The sequence below is a fragment of the Hibiscus syriacus genome, unplaced genomic scaffold, assembly GCF_006381635.1.
Source record: "Hibiscus syriacus cultivar Baekdansim isolate YM2019G1 unplaced genomic scaffold, ASM638163v2 tig00110562_pilon, whole genome shotgun sequence".
NCBI classification, from domain to species: domain Eukaryota; kingdom Viridiplantae; phylum Streptophyta; class Magnoliopsida; order Malvales; family Malvaceae; genus Hibiscus; species Hibiscus syriacus.
This window is the reverse complement of record NW_024062783.1, coordinates 411,460-428,791: the sequence shown is the minus strand read 5'-3', so window position 1 is coordinate 428,791 and position 17,332 is coordinate 411,460. Positions and strand designations below refer to the sequence as shown.

The 17,332-nt window shown below is 32.0% G+C and overlaps 2 protein-coding genes and 1 pseudogene across 2 annotated transcripts; 2 read left to right on the top strand and 1 right to left on the bottom strand.

The window, feature by feature from the left end:
* The first annotated feature begins 1,197 nt into the window (after positions 1 to 1,197).
* On the top strand, positions 1,198 to 4,357 carry LOC120132363 (annotated as a pseudogene).
* A 5,843-nt stretch (positions 4,358 to 10,200) lies between these two features.
* Positions 10,201 to 11,048, top strand: LOC120132404. The gene has a single exon (XM_039149169.1). The coding sequence runs from the start codon at positions 10,203 to 10,205 to the stop codon at positions 11,046 to 11,048; it is 846 nt and encodes a 281-aa protein (XP_039005100.1). The 5' UTR covers positions 10,201 to 10,202.
* Positions 11,049 to 12,569: 1,521 nt separating this feature from the next.
* On the bottom strand, positions 12,570 to 15,958 carry LOC120132382 (nucleolin-like). Its single transcript, XM_039149155.1, has 3 exons — positions 15,719 to 15,958; positions 15,131 to 15,285; positions 12,570 to 13,233 (listed from the first exon to the last, which is right to left on the bottom strand). The coding sequence occupies exons 2-3, from the start codon at positions 15,227 to 15,229 to the stop codon at positions 12,799 to 12,801; spliced, it is 534 nt and encodes a 177-aa protein (XP_039005086.1). The 5' UTR covers positions 15,230 to 15,285; positions 15,719 to 15,958; the 3' UTR covers positions 12,570 to 12,798.
* Between the last annotated feature and the right edge of the window lie 1,374 nt (positions 15,959 to 17,332).

The window sequence follows — 17,332 nt, the reverse complement described above, 5'->3', positions numbered from 1 at the left end:
TATATGAAACTTACTAGTTAAGGGTTTCATCATGCACGTTTATCTAACTTTTTCAATAACACAATGACAATATTTTTTTTATAGGTCCCGTTGAATTTTGTTTAATAAATGCAAATGTAACTGTGACAGGACCTTCTGATCCTAATGATGCTTTTCTTTTAGCATCAATACTGAATGCATCATATCTAACGTAGTGTAACATCTTCTAAATTCATCTACGTTATAATTACATGTATCTTCACATGTCACAAGATGAATTTGGTCATGCGTTCCAATAGTAAAATTGTATAATTTAAGGATATCATTATCATGATCGAGAAAAATAATATGAATACTTTGATACAAAATTGTTAAAAGATGATGAGAAGTATAGTGATAGTACAATAAAATAGAAACCAAAGTTTTATGTTATAATTACCAACATTTTGCAACTATTTTACTTTAAATTATTGTAAGGCGTTGAATGGACAACGGTCGGGGTACAAGTAAAGAAGGAGAAGCAATGTAGGCTAATATCATGGTGTGCACCAGAAGTGGAGTGGTTCGAAGTTAACGTGGATGGCATGTAGGCTTTACTCCAAACATTGACATATGTTAATTCAATTTTTTATTACAAAAATACAGGAATTTTAAATAATAAATTTGATTATCTAAACCAAAAGCTAAACAAAAGAAATAAAATTTACAACTTAATAAAGGGTCGGAAAGAACATATTCTGTCTTAAGAAATACCTTTGAAAAGGGTATCTTTCAGTGAGCTTTTTGGGTGTAGTCATCAATATTGTCCATTGCATTTGCATCTTTTGCAACCACAATTATTTGCCTGCTTTTTTCAGCCCCCCCCTACAAATATAATGCTCAAAACCCTCCAATCATATATATACATATTGGTGCGGTTAAATTATAATAACCGTTGGAAAGAACGAATTCAAATTAAGTTCAAACACTATACAAAATTTAACCTATACTAAGAAAATTTTATTCTTCTTAATCCGGGTCTGAACAGTATAGCCTGCACTTGTGTGAATTTATATATATGCGATTTTAATCTAGAAATGGCTCTCATATTTTGTCCACTAATGCCAAAGGCAAGTGATTCATCATCCTTCATTTGCCATCCATAAATAAATGCCTAATCAAGCTGTATAGGCTAAAAGCTAATCTGTCACAACTCCTGAGAACAGATAGGCTTTTTGGGTTACCCCAAACACTTCAAAGAAAAGCCATGGCTTCCCCACTGAACCATACATCAACAACAGGTGAAGAAATGGCAGAGCTTGGGAAACATGACTGTGTCGAAAGGCTCCAGTGGGTGCTCAATACCCCCAAGCCACCGGGACTTAGCCAAGAGCTCATCGGCACCGCCGTTTCCTGGAGGAAAAAGGTTCCATTTCTCAACAAGCAGTCCGGGTTGAAAAATGGACTCTTTTCCATGTTGAAAGCAACGTTCCCCATCCTTTCTTGGTGTCAAAACTACAAAGCAAATCAATTCAAGAACGATTTGCTCGCTGCTCTAACTCTTGCAAGCCTCTGCATTCCTCAGGTTTGATCGGATTCGATAGAATTTCGGCTTCCTTTAACCTTTCTGTTACTGACATCATTGTATATTTTTCATACAGAGTATTGGATATGCAACTTTAGCGAAACTTGATCCTCAATATGGCCTCTGTAAGCTGCTACTTGAAATATTTTTTACTGTGTGTTCTGTGTCTGAAATATCATGATTATATCCATTTCATGTATCAGACACAAGTGTCGTCCCGCCTCTCATTTACGCCGTGATGGGAACTTCGAGAGAGATAGCCGGTGGCCGTGGTTTCCTTGCTGTTATCATCAATGGTTCTGAAGCTTCAGGATCCCATGGCTAATACCGTTGTTTACACAAAACTTGTGCTCACTGTAACTTTCTTTGCTGGTACTTTCCAAGCTGCCTTTGGACTCTTCAGGTTTGTTTCAATTTCAAGCTGCCCTTATTTTTCTTGTCGGATTTCTTGCGTATCAGATATATATATAATATCTGTCGTGATTTTTACAGGTCGGGTTTCCTTGTCGATTTTCTTTCGCATGCTGCTATTGTGGGATTCATGGCGGGTACCGCCATTGTAATCGGTCTCCAACAACTTACAGGATTACTTGGAATCACTCACTTTACAAACAATACCGATGTTATCTCTGTCCTGAAAGCCCTTTGGAGTTCCTTCCACCATCCTGTACTGTTAAAAATCACTTTACATGCTACAACATTCATACGAGTTCTTGAATTTGTTAAAATCAACTTCCAGTTAAAATCCTTTCGCTTTTTTTTCTGCAGTGGAATCCCTATAACTTCATACTCGGATGTTCTTTCCTCATATTCATCTTAATCACAAGATTTTTGGTAAGAAAAAAAAAATTTGTCCACAAATCTTGGATTTATTTAAGATCGAAATCTATATTTAAATGGTTTTAAACTTTGTGATTTTATATATCAGGGTAAAAAGAACAGAAAACTCTTCTGGTTGCCAGCCATTGCTCCTTTAGTATCTGTCGTGTTAGCAACTCTTATCGTCTTCCTTACCAAAGCCGATGAACACGGAGTTAAGATCGTGAAACACATCAAAGGAGGCTTAAATCCAAGTTCAGTTCATCAGTTGCAGTTCAACGGACCACATGTTGGGGAAGTGGCTAAGATTGGTCTGATTGTAGCCATAATTGCACTCACAGTTGGTGACTTGCCCGAATTCAGAACATCTTACATCGTCAATCTTTACTAACTTACTTTCTGTTTTTTTTGTCAATCTCAGGAAGCAATTGCAGTTGGTCGGTCTTTCGCAGCCGTAAAAGGCTACCACCTTGACGGAAACAAAGAAATGGTCGCCATGGGGTTCATGAACATTATCGGTTCTTTCACTTCTTGCTATGTCGCAACCGGTAATTCATCTAAGCTTATTTATGTTCCGAACATTGAAAGATGATAGTGATACATATGGCCCTTCAAATAACTTAATTAATTCGAGTTCAAGTAAAATTATCGCAGGTTCGTTCTCCCGGACGGCATTGAATTTCAGTGCCGGTTGTGAAACCGTGATATCAAACGTCGTGATGGCAATCACGATGTTTATATCATTGGAATTGTTTACAAAGTTGTTGTACTACACTCCGGTGGCGATTCTTGCTTCGATCATTCTGTCGGCACTTCCAGGGCTTATCGACGTCAACGAAGCTTACAACATTTGGAAGGTTGATAAGCTAGACTTCCTCGCTTCCATTGGAGCATTCCTGGGAGTAATGTTCGCAACTGTGGAGATTGGCCTTCTTGTAGCTGTAACATCTACTAACTCTAATCCCCACTCAAACACGATATAATCATACACGAAGCACATAGTTCACCAAAACAGATCAACACAAACAGAGGCTCATATTTAACAAGGGATAAGTGGAGTCAACGTACGTTGTGTCTAGATATTCAAATCCGAACATTCGTTATCTCAAATCAACCAGAAGGTTTAGGTTCATGAGATAGTTGACATGAATGTTGTTGAAGCCTTTGAAAATGGCATGCACTCCACTTAGCTTTGTCATTTTCAATGTTCATCCATGCACTATAGCTCTACATGATCATATTAAAAGAATGAGAATAACATGTCCTTTGCAGGTAACAATTTCATTTGCAAAGATAATTCTGGTGTCGATTCGACCAGGCACCGAAACACTTGGAAGGATACCCGGAAGTGATATGTTTGGTGATGTCAATCAATATCCAATGGCTGTCAAGACTCCAGGAGTCTTAATAATGCGTCTCAAATCTGCACTACTGTGTTTTGCAAACGCTAATTTTGTCAGAAAAAGGTACTTAACACTTAAACGCTTGAAGATAAGCAAGAGAAACCATGATTTCTTTCTTTCTTTTTTAGGATTATGAAATGGGTTATCGAGGAGGAAAAGGGCAGCAAGGTGGGAAATGCAGAAAAGACTATTCAAATAGTAATTCTTGACATTTCCAGTAAGAGTTTGACAAGTAGCAGATTTGTTTTGAAGACATTATTGAATATTTCTGGTTTTATTTTTCCCATTCTCCTTATGATATAGATTTGATGGACATTGATACATCGGGGATCGCTTCTATGGATGAACTGCAAAAGAATCTCGATTCGAATGGCATCAAGGTATATACAATTCTACGTTATTTTAGAGTTTAGGGTTAATGTTTTAGTATGAAATGTGTTATATACTTATATTGCAGCTGGCTATTGCAAACCCTAGGTGGCAAGTTATTGACAAGTTGAAATTGGCCAACTTTGTGCCCAAAATTGGAGGAAGGGTGTTCCTAAGCATTGGCGGAGCAATGGCCTCTTTTTCCATCTAAATAAAAAACATATCTAATAAGTTAGAAAGGTGTGCTTTCTTTTTATCTATGTCGCTTGGATTTTATAATCAAACTTTACATATAAATATGCTTAACAAGACATGATAATAAGAATGTTCCGACTCTTGAGGGGGGAAAAAAGCTTGAATAAACTCCGGTTGTTGTGATTTAATATATTTCATTTTCTTTGATCTTTGGTATTAGGTTTTAAAGTTGAATTCAAGGTTTATTTTGTTTAAATAAACATAATTTCGAGAAGTTATATGATCAAGAATGTGATTTTTTTAATGTTTGTATGGCTCTATTCAAAACATTTTATATTGTTTGGCAAAATTTTCATTATAAATTTCAAATATAATAAATAATATTGTTTATTAAAAATTAATATTATTAATTTTTTAAATATTAGTTTACATTTTTATAAATAAAAATATTAGGGCTAGTATATTTTACTAAAATAATAAATATTATAAGTCATATTAGTTACTTATTGAAATAAAATGTTATATTATAAAATCATTAAAAATGTTTTTAACTATTTTGATCATTAATATTAGAACATAATATTATATTAAAATGAAAAAAAATATCAATAGACTAGAAAGTGTTAATTTTACTCTTTGTAATTCATGGGCAATACCAGAAGAGGCTCCCGTATAAGATGTGGGCAAGACTTATTTATCCCGACCTATCACAGAAGAAGTCTTTAGTTAAGGTGTGGGCACGGCTTATTCATCCTGAGCTGCTGCAGAAAAAGTCTTCAGTTAAGGCGTGGGCACGACTTATTCATACTGAGCTATCGCATAAGAAGTCTTCAGTTAAGGCGTGGACACGCCATCTATCAGCCCAATTCAGTTATATCTCTTAAGGTTTTATCGGTATTCGTTTTTTTGGGTTGGTTTTTCAGTTATTCTTTGGATCGGATTGGATCTGATCACAATTTTTTTATTTGTAGCAGACTCTGCTTCATTGGGTAGTAAAATAATTTTAATTATCCAAAAAAAAATATTATATTAAACCCATAACATGGTATACTCATTATTAAAAAATCAATAATATTATTTTTAAAGTATTATAATAATTAATAGATATCATTTATGTCAACAAAATAATTATTAGAATATTATTTTTCATTTTTTAAATTTTAAAATATTATAAATTTTATTTATTAATGAATAATAGTAGTTTTTTAATTATAAAATAATATTTGTATGAATATAATAAATTATATTAATTTATTATATATTATTAAAAAAGAATATTCTATTATAGTATAACAAGATAATTGTTCAATAATATTAAATATTTATTTATTTGTAAAATTTATTTTATATTTTAAAGAATCACACATTCATCAATCTCACGTAATAGTAGTAACAAAATAAATAAAAACAGCAATAAATAGAATTTTTGTCATTTCTTCTCTCAAAGCTCTAAGATCTCTTACGTCTAAATCTACCTTCAAAAGCATTAACGGAGAGGGGGGGGGGAAAAGAAAGAAAAGGTTTGTTGTTTCATGCCAAAGAAAAAGCCCATAAACATAAGCCCAAATAGATTGTGTAGTTTCTCTTTTGTTGAATACATTCACAATTTATAATTCGGAAAATGTATTAGGGAAAGACGTCAACAAAAATATCAATCACTTGTTAAGTATTATTTTTTGTATCCATGAACGCATTCTACTAGTAATCACTTGAAATGAAAACGGAGAAAAGTGAAGAGATGATTAACGATACTAATAAATACAACAATCAAATAAATATAGAATGTAACGTTCTAAACTTGACTCCTTATTAACAATAAATCTATAATATCATATTGGGACATCAAGCGACCATCAAATTTAAAACTTTTAAAATCATACACATTTGACAATTTCACATCAACATGATCAAATAAGTCATATTATATAAACATTTATACAAAATTAAAGTTCCGCGATAATTTGGTACAAATCAAAATAATAACAAAGTTCCAAACTCAAATACAAACAAAGTTCATATGAACACACATGTCCTCTAAAGTGATCGTATATAATATTATGGCATGAAGATGTTAGAACCCCTCTGATAACAATGCTCCTCAGCACGAACCCCAATATATTAACCTATAAACAACAACATTTGAATGTTAAACTTTACACACGTGATGATACACTTCTATTCCATTATTCTTAAGAGAAAAAGAACTTTCAAAACATTGTCGATTATTTTGTCCGATTATGGTGGCGATGTTAATTCATTAATTGGATTCTTTTAAGGAGCAAAACATCTTGTATTACTTAAAATCAAAGTAAATATTTAATATTTAACTTGTTTTTTATTTAAATACTTCTACTCAATCTGCTCGGATTCATAACTTGATTTTTAGTTCACTACCCTAATCAACTGTTGACACAAGAGATATTGAACGTGCAAGCACAAAGAGTCATTTTTCTTATTATAATTTTTTAATTTAACCAACAAAGTTGGTTGTGCTACACCCACTTTTCATTTTCTTTAAAACAGTTGGTGTCTATCTTTAGTTCCAAATACAAAATTTAATTATATAATTATGGGTATTTAATTCATGACTTAATACAAAAATAAGTATTCAAATTATGTTGTTTTTTCATTTATGTGTGTAGACACTCATTTTCGTCCGAATTTGGGCGTTTTATTTATTTATTTTTATTATAGTAATATAGTATAATTTTTTAAAATGCTTTTGAAAAATATATTTTTGAAATATGTATTATATAGTTTTTTAAAACGTTTTTGAAAACTTATATACAATATATAAGTTTTAAAACATTTTGGAAATTATGTAGTATATAGTTTTGAAATCATTTTGAAAATATAATATATATTTTTTAAAAACATTTTGGGAAAATTTATATAATATATAGTTTTAACAAAACATTTTGGAAAACTTATATAATATTTTTTAAATCATTTTTGAAAACTATATAATATATAGTTTTGAAAATGTTTTTATATATAATATATAATTTAAAAAAATATTTTTTTTGAAACATATATATTATATAATCTATATTATTATTAATATTTATTTTCTTTCATTTCATTTCATTTCATTTTATTAACTTAATTTAATTTATTATTATTATTTTTTTTGTCAGGGTACAAACGGGGTCCAAAAACGAAGATTGGGCCTGAACCAGCCCAGCAGCATGTTAGGTTTCATATCCAGTTTCAACCAAGGCGCCGCACGACCCGGGCAACCAAAAGCCACGCGAAACAGACGGGCAACAGTGCCAACGACGGCCGAGATCCCCGGGACTGACCCATCCCGGGGGTGACCGGTCACGAGCGCCCCTATTTCGGGACCACAACGGCCGATGGAGGCCTATAAATACCAACCAGAACACTATCAGGGGGAGAGTACCCACGGCAAGGAGTAAACACCATCGAGCCACACAATAGTACACCAAGTATCAACGGAAACTAACCACACAGCAAACCGAGAACCATCACAGACCAGAAACCAACATCGACCAACCGACACAAAAATCCCATCATCACCGAAACGCAGAGCATCATCGAGAAAGATAGAAACCAAACCAAAATCAAAACAGTACACAAATAAAAGCCATCAACGCAAGAAACCAAACATCAACAGTCATCACAGTAAGCCAACAACAAAACCAAACGGTGAACATCAACACAACATAACTACAAAAACAAGCAAAAGACGAAAACTTTCTAATCCGAAAGTAAAACAAACAAAGTTCCAAACTTTGTTTCGGGGCGAAGGCTCGGTGTGCACCTCGTCGAAGAAACCACCGAAAAAGTGAAAGGCCACCAAAGGTAACGTTTTCCGGGTGAGGGTTTGTGAGGTTTTTGTGTTTGGTTTTTTTTTTTTTTGTGTTTGAATCTGAGAGGAGAGAAAAGGAGGAGAAGACGGCTGAGGTTAGAGATGGGAGAGGGTTTCTGCCGAGATTACAATTAGAGAGGTATTTAAAGCCCCCAAAACGATGCCGTTTAGGGGACTTAGGGCATCTCTCGGTTCGGCGTATGGGTTAATCACCGAACGGGTCCCTCATTCTTTGTAACATTATTTTCTAGCCATGGATTAAACTTTTAATTTCTTCTATTTTGAGCTTCAATGTTTTAATTCTTTTATTTTAGTCTGACTCTTATATGCTTTGTTATTTTCATTAGAGTTTGACTTTGGATATTACATTTTCTAGTATTTCATTTTAGTCACTGTCTCGTTTAGGTTTAATTATTATTTTGTCCCCAACCCTTATTTTATTATTATTATTTTTTATAAACTTTTTATTTCATTCCCGTTTTTCCTTTTTAGTTTTTCTATTTTAACATTTTTTTTATTTTTCAATTTTTTTCTCTTCATGTTGTTTTTTATTTTATTTCATATTTATTAGTATTTTTTTTATTTTTTTATCTTATTTGCCTTAAATTAATTTTATTATTATTATTGCCTTTTTTTATTACTTTTGTTTATTTTGTTTTTTACTTATTTAATATTGTTTTCCTTTTTTATTCATTTTTCAATTTATCTTTTTATTTTGTTTATTTTTTTCTTCTCTCCTTTGATTTATTATTTTAGTTAATTTTATTATTATTTTTTTTATGTTTTTTTGTATCTAATGTTTTTGATTTTTTTTAGAGAAACTCCAACTGATCAAAGGGTAAGTAATTCGGATCGAATAATTTAAATTTTTAATTTAAATTCCAATTTTCGCAAATAAAGATAACCGTCGAATTAATTGGTACCGAAAGGACGGTTCAAGGGTGCTAATCCTTCCTTGATCGTAACCGACTCCCGAACCCGACAAGTTTCTGGTACAACGCAGATCAGGTAAGATGGTGTCCGGCCCACCTAAATTCATTTTAAAATGGTCGGTGGCGACTCTAACCCAATTATTCACGTCGAAGCCCAATACCGGGGCCCACTCGAAAGACGGTTCCGACAATGTGTCTAAACTATTTTTCGGTCAAATCAAGCGCTTAACGTTACAATTTTAAGTGTCTAATCGTAACAGCCGTTAAAAAACTCGTTAAGTGACATAAATCATTATATTTAAAAAATAGTTTTTTTTAAAAAAAAAAATTCCCCTCCTCCCTCTCCCTTTCACTGTCACTCACTATCCCAACAGTCCCCCTTTACCCAATATTAACATTTGGTAATGACGGTCGGAATGATTCCAAAGGCTAGTAGCGGTGGTTGTGTCGTCGGGTGTTGTGTCTTCGGTTGGATAGAGGTTTGGTCGACGACAAATGGCAGTGGCTAGCATGGGTATAGGAATTAAAATAAAGATTTTCAAAATTTTGGGGATTTTTTTAGATTTCCGAAAAGTTTGATTTTTTTTCCTAAAAAGAAAATATATTTTTAAAGTTTTTTTATTTAAATAAAATTTTTCTAATTTATCATAATGTGACACGTGTCCCTTAACAGAATTTTTTAATGTCGTTACGATCGAGATACTAAAATGGTAACGTTTGTAATATTAAGCACATGAATTGACCGAAAATAACTTAAATACCTAAATGAGAAAAACTGTATAGTTTTAGCATTTATTTTTATATTAACCCTTAATTTATTGATTTATTAGTTTGGGTTGTATATTATAGATTGAGAACAATTCTTCTAATCTAATTTATTTTGTTCACAACTAAATACTAAAAAACTAAGAAAAATTAAAATATATTAATTCCTAAATATTACTACTTAATGCATACCAAAGTGAAAAGACATGCAAATCACTACTAAGATGGTGTAATGCATGCGATCCACTAACATCCATATCTAATCCCCTCATTCATGTTTCTGATATTAAACCAGTTGGAATCAACTCTGGTTTCATCCTCAACAAGTTTCTTTTTCAAATTCCATGGCACTTTCGATTTCGAAACAGAAAATCATGGAACAAAAACTGAGCCTGCAAAAGGAAAACCAGATATCCGTTGATCCAATATCATTGAGAGAATCAATCTCCTCATCCATGGGAGAAACAAGTTTCAACATGATGTTACCTCCGGTAGAAGCTCCTCAACCCGATTCCGCCGTACCTCATCCGCTTATTCAGCCGCCCCCTTTGCCCCCCATGAAGCACAAGTTTTTAACTTCCCCCGTCTCAACCTCTTCTCCTCGGTTTCGCTCGATTCTGTCGAGGAAGAACTTAAAAATCGCAAGTCAAGACTCTCCTCGGCAGGTTGATCACGAGTCCGTTCATGATCTTTGGCACCATGATGGTGCCGGTTTAATCTCCGATCACGACGTTAAGGATGACGATGGTTTCCGAAAGAGCATCGACTTCAAATGCGGTGCCCTTTGCATGTTCCTTCCAGGCTTCGGTAAAGGGAAGGCAGTGAGGCCAAGAATGAGAGAAACCATTGGCATGGAGAATGATGTGATATCGACAAGAGTTTCCCTGGAAAAATTCGAATACGGATCTTGGGGTTCGTCAACTTTTATACCGGATAACGACGATGATAATGGAGAATCCGCCATGAATCTCTTCTTTGATCTGCCGTCGGAGTTGATTAAAAATCTCGGTGACGATACTGATTTACCAGTTTGTTCTGCTTTTGTGTTCGATAATAAAGATATGAAAGGAATTTTAAAAAAGGGTTCAACTCCAACGGCAACAACAGGCAGGAAATACTACGAACTGCATCGCCATCTCAGGTTTTCTACTGTCAGGAATTCTGATGAATCCTTGTTCAGTCGAGCTTGAATTATTTATAAACTCTTAGTACTAAATGCTTGATTTAAATAGCTTTTGAACTTTATACTGTGTTTGTCAGTTTTTTTTTTTATTCCAAGAAGAGTAATATCACTAGTTTTCACTTCAAACTTCTATGTACAATTTAAAAAGATTGTGTTAATGTTAAAGGCTAATATCTAATTCGATGATTATATCCATTAATACTATTTTACTTCTAAGACAATAGTTCATCTATAACACGATCATTTCCTATTGGTGTGTATTTAAAAGACAATCATTTCCTTGGAACACAAAGAGCACCATACCACTACTTGAAACCTGCAAATCTATGTTAAAGTATAAGATTTTGTCAATTGTAATTAGTTATATTTGTTAATAGTTGGTTATGGATCTGGGTTATATAAACCCAATAATTGTAATTAGGCTTCAACCCATGTATTGAAGCTTCCTTCAATTCAAAATACTCGTTTAATATTTTCTCTCTCAATATTCATCTTAACAAATCCCTAACAAACACTCAAGTGCTCATCACTTATATACACACTTCGGTCACCGGCTATTTTTCATACCCGGCCACCATGGTTGCTTTCTCACATGGTATCATTAGTCGATAATCTTGCGGCCGTCTCTTTTCCGCTTCATTGATTTCATCTGCTGTTGCATCAATAATTGCTTTCTTTGCGATTGATTCAGCGTCGATTTTCTTCCATTCGTTATGGATCTCGATCTAGTTGAAGTTTTATTCCATAATTTGATCGAAAGCTTGTTCTATTTTTCTGTCTCTTGTTCTATTCGTTATTGGCAACCGTCTACCATCGGTTGCTTCATCACCGGTATTTTTTTTCTCTCTTCTTGTGATTACATGTTGCGATTCAATGGATACTGGTGGTTCAGTTTATACTAGTGCTGAAAATTTAACAATGGTGGTGTGGTCCAAGGAAATGATCGTGTGTATTAGTGTGCTCTTTGTGGTTTGCAAAGATCATAGTATTAGTGTGTATTTAAATTTAAAATTTTAAAATAAAATTTAGTTTAACAAATATCTAAATTATCAGTACCTAAAATTCTATTAGTTGAACTCATTAAACAACTTGGGCGATTAAAGAAAGTATTATTCTCTCTATAGATCTCGGATTTAAGTAGTTATGTCTATCATTTATGTATATTGTTAATGATTAAAAAATTCTAAAAAAAATAATAGAAATGAATCTAAAAAACAAAAGAACTTCAAATGGAAAATATATGCTAAGTGGACAATCATGTATATTGAAATATAGGGTAAACTACACCATTATTAATTGAAATTTAAGATTTGTCTAGTTTTGTAACTAAATTATAAAAAGCTTTAATTTTATCACTAAATATTTTGAATTAATATTTCTATTGAACTGGTAAATCATCAACAACGTGATAGCACAAATTGACATGTTAACGAAGATGTGGAGCGATGCACTAACTAGTTATTTTAACCAAAAGATATTCCGGTGATCTTTGCAAAATCATGTTAGCAAAGCTATATATCTATTTGACTTTTTATGAGAACTAACGGCTGGAATCGTACAATTTGTTTTCAACTGAATCTTCTACCGCTGCTCATACAGGTCTGACGATACTCTAATTATGCAACGGAAATGCAAGTGCTATATATGCGTAAAAACATGAACCCTAAACAGCCTCCTTGATGCCTAAATAAAATATCATAATGTTACCTATAACAAAGGGTATTTTAAATGGAGGCTTCAACTTATCTATTGCCAATTTACTTCTTCCTTTTCTTTGGTGGCTGAAGAGCTTCCTCCTCTTCTTCCTCCTCCTCCTCCTCACTTTCCACTCCTTCAACATCCTCTTCACCTCCATCATCATCATCGTCGTCATCATCATTTTCATCTTCATCGTCGTCCTCATCCTCCGAGTCTTCACCATCTTCATCGTCCCCGTCGTCTTCTCCATTCTGTTCTGCCCCGCCTGTGCCACCTTCCGGTCCCTTCTTCGGGTTGTTTTTGTTGCTGTTACCATTGTTGCCGTATTCCCCACCTTCTGAGGACAGCTCCTCTTCACCATCTCCAAACTCATCACCCCCATTGTTGTTGTCGTCATTGTCATCTTCCCCATCGGCGTCATTCGGCTCAGGCTGGTTTTGAGACTGATCACCCTTGATTCCGGGCTTGTTAGCCAGCAGCAACGTAGAGGAGCTCTGGAACCAATCCAAAAGGCCGAATTAAAGCAGTTACAACTATGAATAGTTTTTTAACCTAGCTATAAAACAAAGTGCACATAAAATGAGATCCAATAAGTGGAATGATAAAAGATGTTTATGTTGTTTTGTAAGTTTAAATCTTAATATTTTTTTAAAATTTTTAATTCATTATTTAATAAAAAAGAAAAAGTACATAAAAGCATAGCTAAGGTTCTTAGTTACAAAAAAAAAACTGATTTAAAGATTAACGAAAACCTGTGCTTAAAAAATATTTAAATCTAATTACGAATTTTATAAATTTTAATGTAAAATATTATTTTATCAACCATACCATCTTCTGGGTCGATCCAAATCAAACTTAATAAGAAAAAAAAAATTCAGACATGTAAACAAGTCTCGAGTCATTACGGGCTATAAATGACTCAAATCAAACTATATATATATATATATATATATACATTTTATTTTTCAAAAAATATATATACATTTTATTTTTCAAAAAATATATATACATTTTATTTTTCAAAAAATATATATACATTATTTAAAAGGTGTTCATAGCAAGTGACATTTTTTATAAATCTATTACGTCTCAAAATTTGAAAAGAGTATTAACATATTCTAAAATTATTTTATATTAATATTTATATATTTTATAACTAAATTTAAAATTCAAACTATAAATCACTATTTTAACCATAGTGCAGATACACCGATCTACCAAACTATATTAGTATTTCTTGTTCAACAACTAAATTAATAATTCGCTGTTTAAGAAAAACTTAAACTGATTTTCTTAGCTTAAAAGCAGTTAAGATGTTTCGTAAAATATATATAATTATATATTTTTATAATAATAATAATTTAATAAGTATTATCATTAACCAGATTTTGACATAAAAGTAGGGTTACTTAATCAGTTGTGAATTAAAAAAAAATCAAACAAAAAGCGTGACGTGGTACCTAGATTTGACAAGGATATTAATTATCCGATGAATATTCGATTCCATAGGACCATAACAAAGAAATTTGACTATTCGTATTTTAGAAACCAAGACAGAGACTTTAGACACAGATTTTTTGCCAATAAAATTATCTCATTTCAATTTTGGTTGATAAATTTTATTTAATTATATATAAAATTTCAAATGAAACAAAACTTGAATATATATTATAATTTTTAATTAAAAAGTATATTTTATAGGAAAGTCAACTGAAATAATTTCATTGCATGCGAAAAAAACTCAAACCCCGAACAACTACTGTTTAATATTTTCTCTATCTGCCCCATCTGCAAGCGCAAGTTATCAATACTGAAACGGCGCATGTTGGACACCTCTACAAACCAAAAAAAGAAAACAAAATTCCTTTAAGCTGTCGATTTATTTTGGATATTTTAATCTTAAATAAAAATATAATTTATACGATATATTTAATTCTTTTTATTTTGAATATTAAGCCTGTGATTTTATAAAAGATAATAAGTCATTTTTTATTTTTCGTTAAAAATATTGTGAAGACGGATTATCTCGTATTAAAATGAAATATCGGCCCCAACGAACAGCGGCGCATCTTAGCAGGAATCTGATGCAAAACAAAAGCAAATTCTTCTGGGTGGCGATGGAGGAATCAAATACTTTTAGCAAAGAAAAGGTTCAAAGAATATATTTTAGAAAATATATATATTGTATTTTCTCAAAATTACATTTTGATTTTTAATATAAAAATTATGTATTTAGTAAATAGAAGAAAAAAAGGGTTCCTAAAGTTGGAAATCCTACAATGGCTCATAAGCAAAAAAACTGAGCAACCCGTAGCAAAAAAATAGCATAAATTTAAAGGCCATGGTCACGCGAAGACTGTAAATAAAAAAATAAAAGAAAAGCTAAGTTACCAGAGCTAAAAGGTGGGTTTTGGCGAGAGCCGAAACCAACGTGGTGGCTAGAGTTTCACCGGCGCACGTTAGTGTGACGTGACTAACCGAAACCGCCATTGAACTGAGGTCAGCTTCTCTGTTTCACTACAGCCAACGATAAATCTAAAAGCAACCTGCACAGAAAAAGAATTTCCACCGTTAGATCTACGCTGAAGCTGTATCAGCCGTTAGATCTGTACTTTATCCCTACGGAATATAGTACGGACTAGCAAAAGCAAAACGAAATTTCAAAATATTATGAATTTAAAAAAATATATATTTCTCCCACAGTGCAAAAATATCAAAATAAAAATTAGCGGGAATTATACTAAAAACGAAGTTCTCTTTAGACGAAAAGCACAACAAATTCGAACCAAAAAACGAAAAAAAAACACAACAAAGAACCTTCAATTACGAGCGAAACTCGTCGGCGGAAAGTTGATTTTCGTAAAAATAAGCTTTTTGTTTTGATAAAAGAAAAGCAGCATAACTAAAATTAATTAAAGATTAAAGAGATTCGAAAACGTTCTAAATTCGAAAGGAGAAGACACGAGGAAAGAAACGTACCGAGAAACGGAGATCAGAGGGCGGAGAGCGTAGATCTGCGGATTTACAGAGCTAAAAGCAAATGAAACGAGCGAAAAGGATAAGCGTTGGTAGGAAGCGACGGTAGATCTGATGATTTTGCAGCACTAAAAGCAAAGAAAACAAGAGAAAGGATAAGCGTTCATTTTGGACCGTCGGATCGTGAATCAAGGAGACATGGAGAGGGAAGAAAAGATATAGCAGAGAAAAATGGAAGAAGGGAAAGAGAGAGAACTGTGGATGGCGAGTTACTGCCCGTTATTTTTCCAGTTCGGTGTTGGGCAATACGGGCAGCCTACTCACCAATTCATCGTGTAAAGAGACAGTTGAGTTTGGGCTGCCCGGAAATGGAACTAAGTTTAAGGATTAATTAATTTAATTGTTTAGTTTTATGATTTATTTTAAAAGTAGATAATTAAAACTTAAAAGTATATTGTTTTTATTTAAGAAATTGAATTATTTTTTATTTAATTAAATAATTAAAATAAACATTTTTTGTATTTAAGTATTTAAGTATTTTTTTTCAAAATATATACTTAAAATATATGATTATTTTATTTATGTATTTAAAAATTAATACGTGATATTGATTAAAACATATTTTAAGTATTTAGATAAAACAATATAAAATATTTAAGATATTTATTTTGAATAAAAAATTTATATATTTAAATGAAAAAATATTACTTTGAGTATTTACTTTAATAAAAGATACTTTATTTATTTAAATAAAAGAGGTAATATAGTTTTAATATTTATTTTTGAATATCTTAATTTTTCAAAATGATTAAGAGACTATTTAGTATTTGTAATACGTGGGCTATAAAGAAAATTGGTTTTGAAAAACATACTTAGTCTAATTAAAATAGTCCTTAAACTTTTGAACATTCTAATTTCATCCATACACTATGAACCTCTTTCTAAATTGGTCCACAAACTTTTGAATATTCCAATTCCATCCCCAAATTCATGCAAATGGTAATTACTTTCAATCATAATTTAACCTAATTTTTTTTCAAACATATAATAATATAATTTGGCCTAAAGATTTTATTAACAAGGGATGTGATTAGTATATACGTATAGTTTGAGATGAAATTGGAACATTCAAAAAGTTTAGGGATCGATTTAGAATGAATGTCATAGTTAGGGGATAAAATTGAAATTTGCAAAAGTTTGAGGGCTAATTTAAAATGATAGTCATAGTTTTTAAGGATGAAATTGGAATATTTAAAAAATTAGGGATCAATCTAATATGAGAGTTTGAATACATGATCTAATTAACTCTTAAATAAAATAATAACCTTAATTAATTAATTCTCTCCTTAAATACATTCCGAAATGTGATGTCTTGTACTCAATTTATTTCATATTAAAATCAAATAGATGATTCAACCTTGAAATGAATATGTTGAATTAATTAACACATAGGTGTAAATATATAAATGGTAAAATATAGAATTGATAATTTTCGTTTAAGTTTTGTACACTTTTCTTTATTAAATTCAATAAACATAATATTTAGTTACTTTCATTTTTATTTAATTAAGATGTAGTCACTGGGAGTTAATTGATGTTAAAATTTTAACGGTTAAA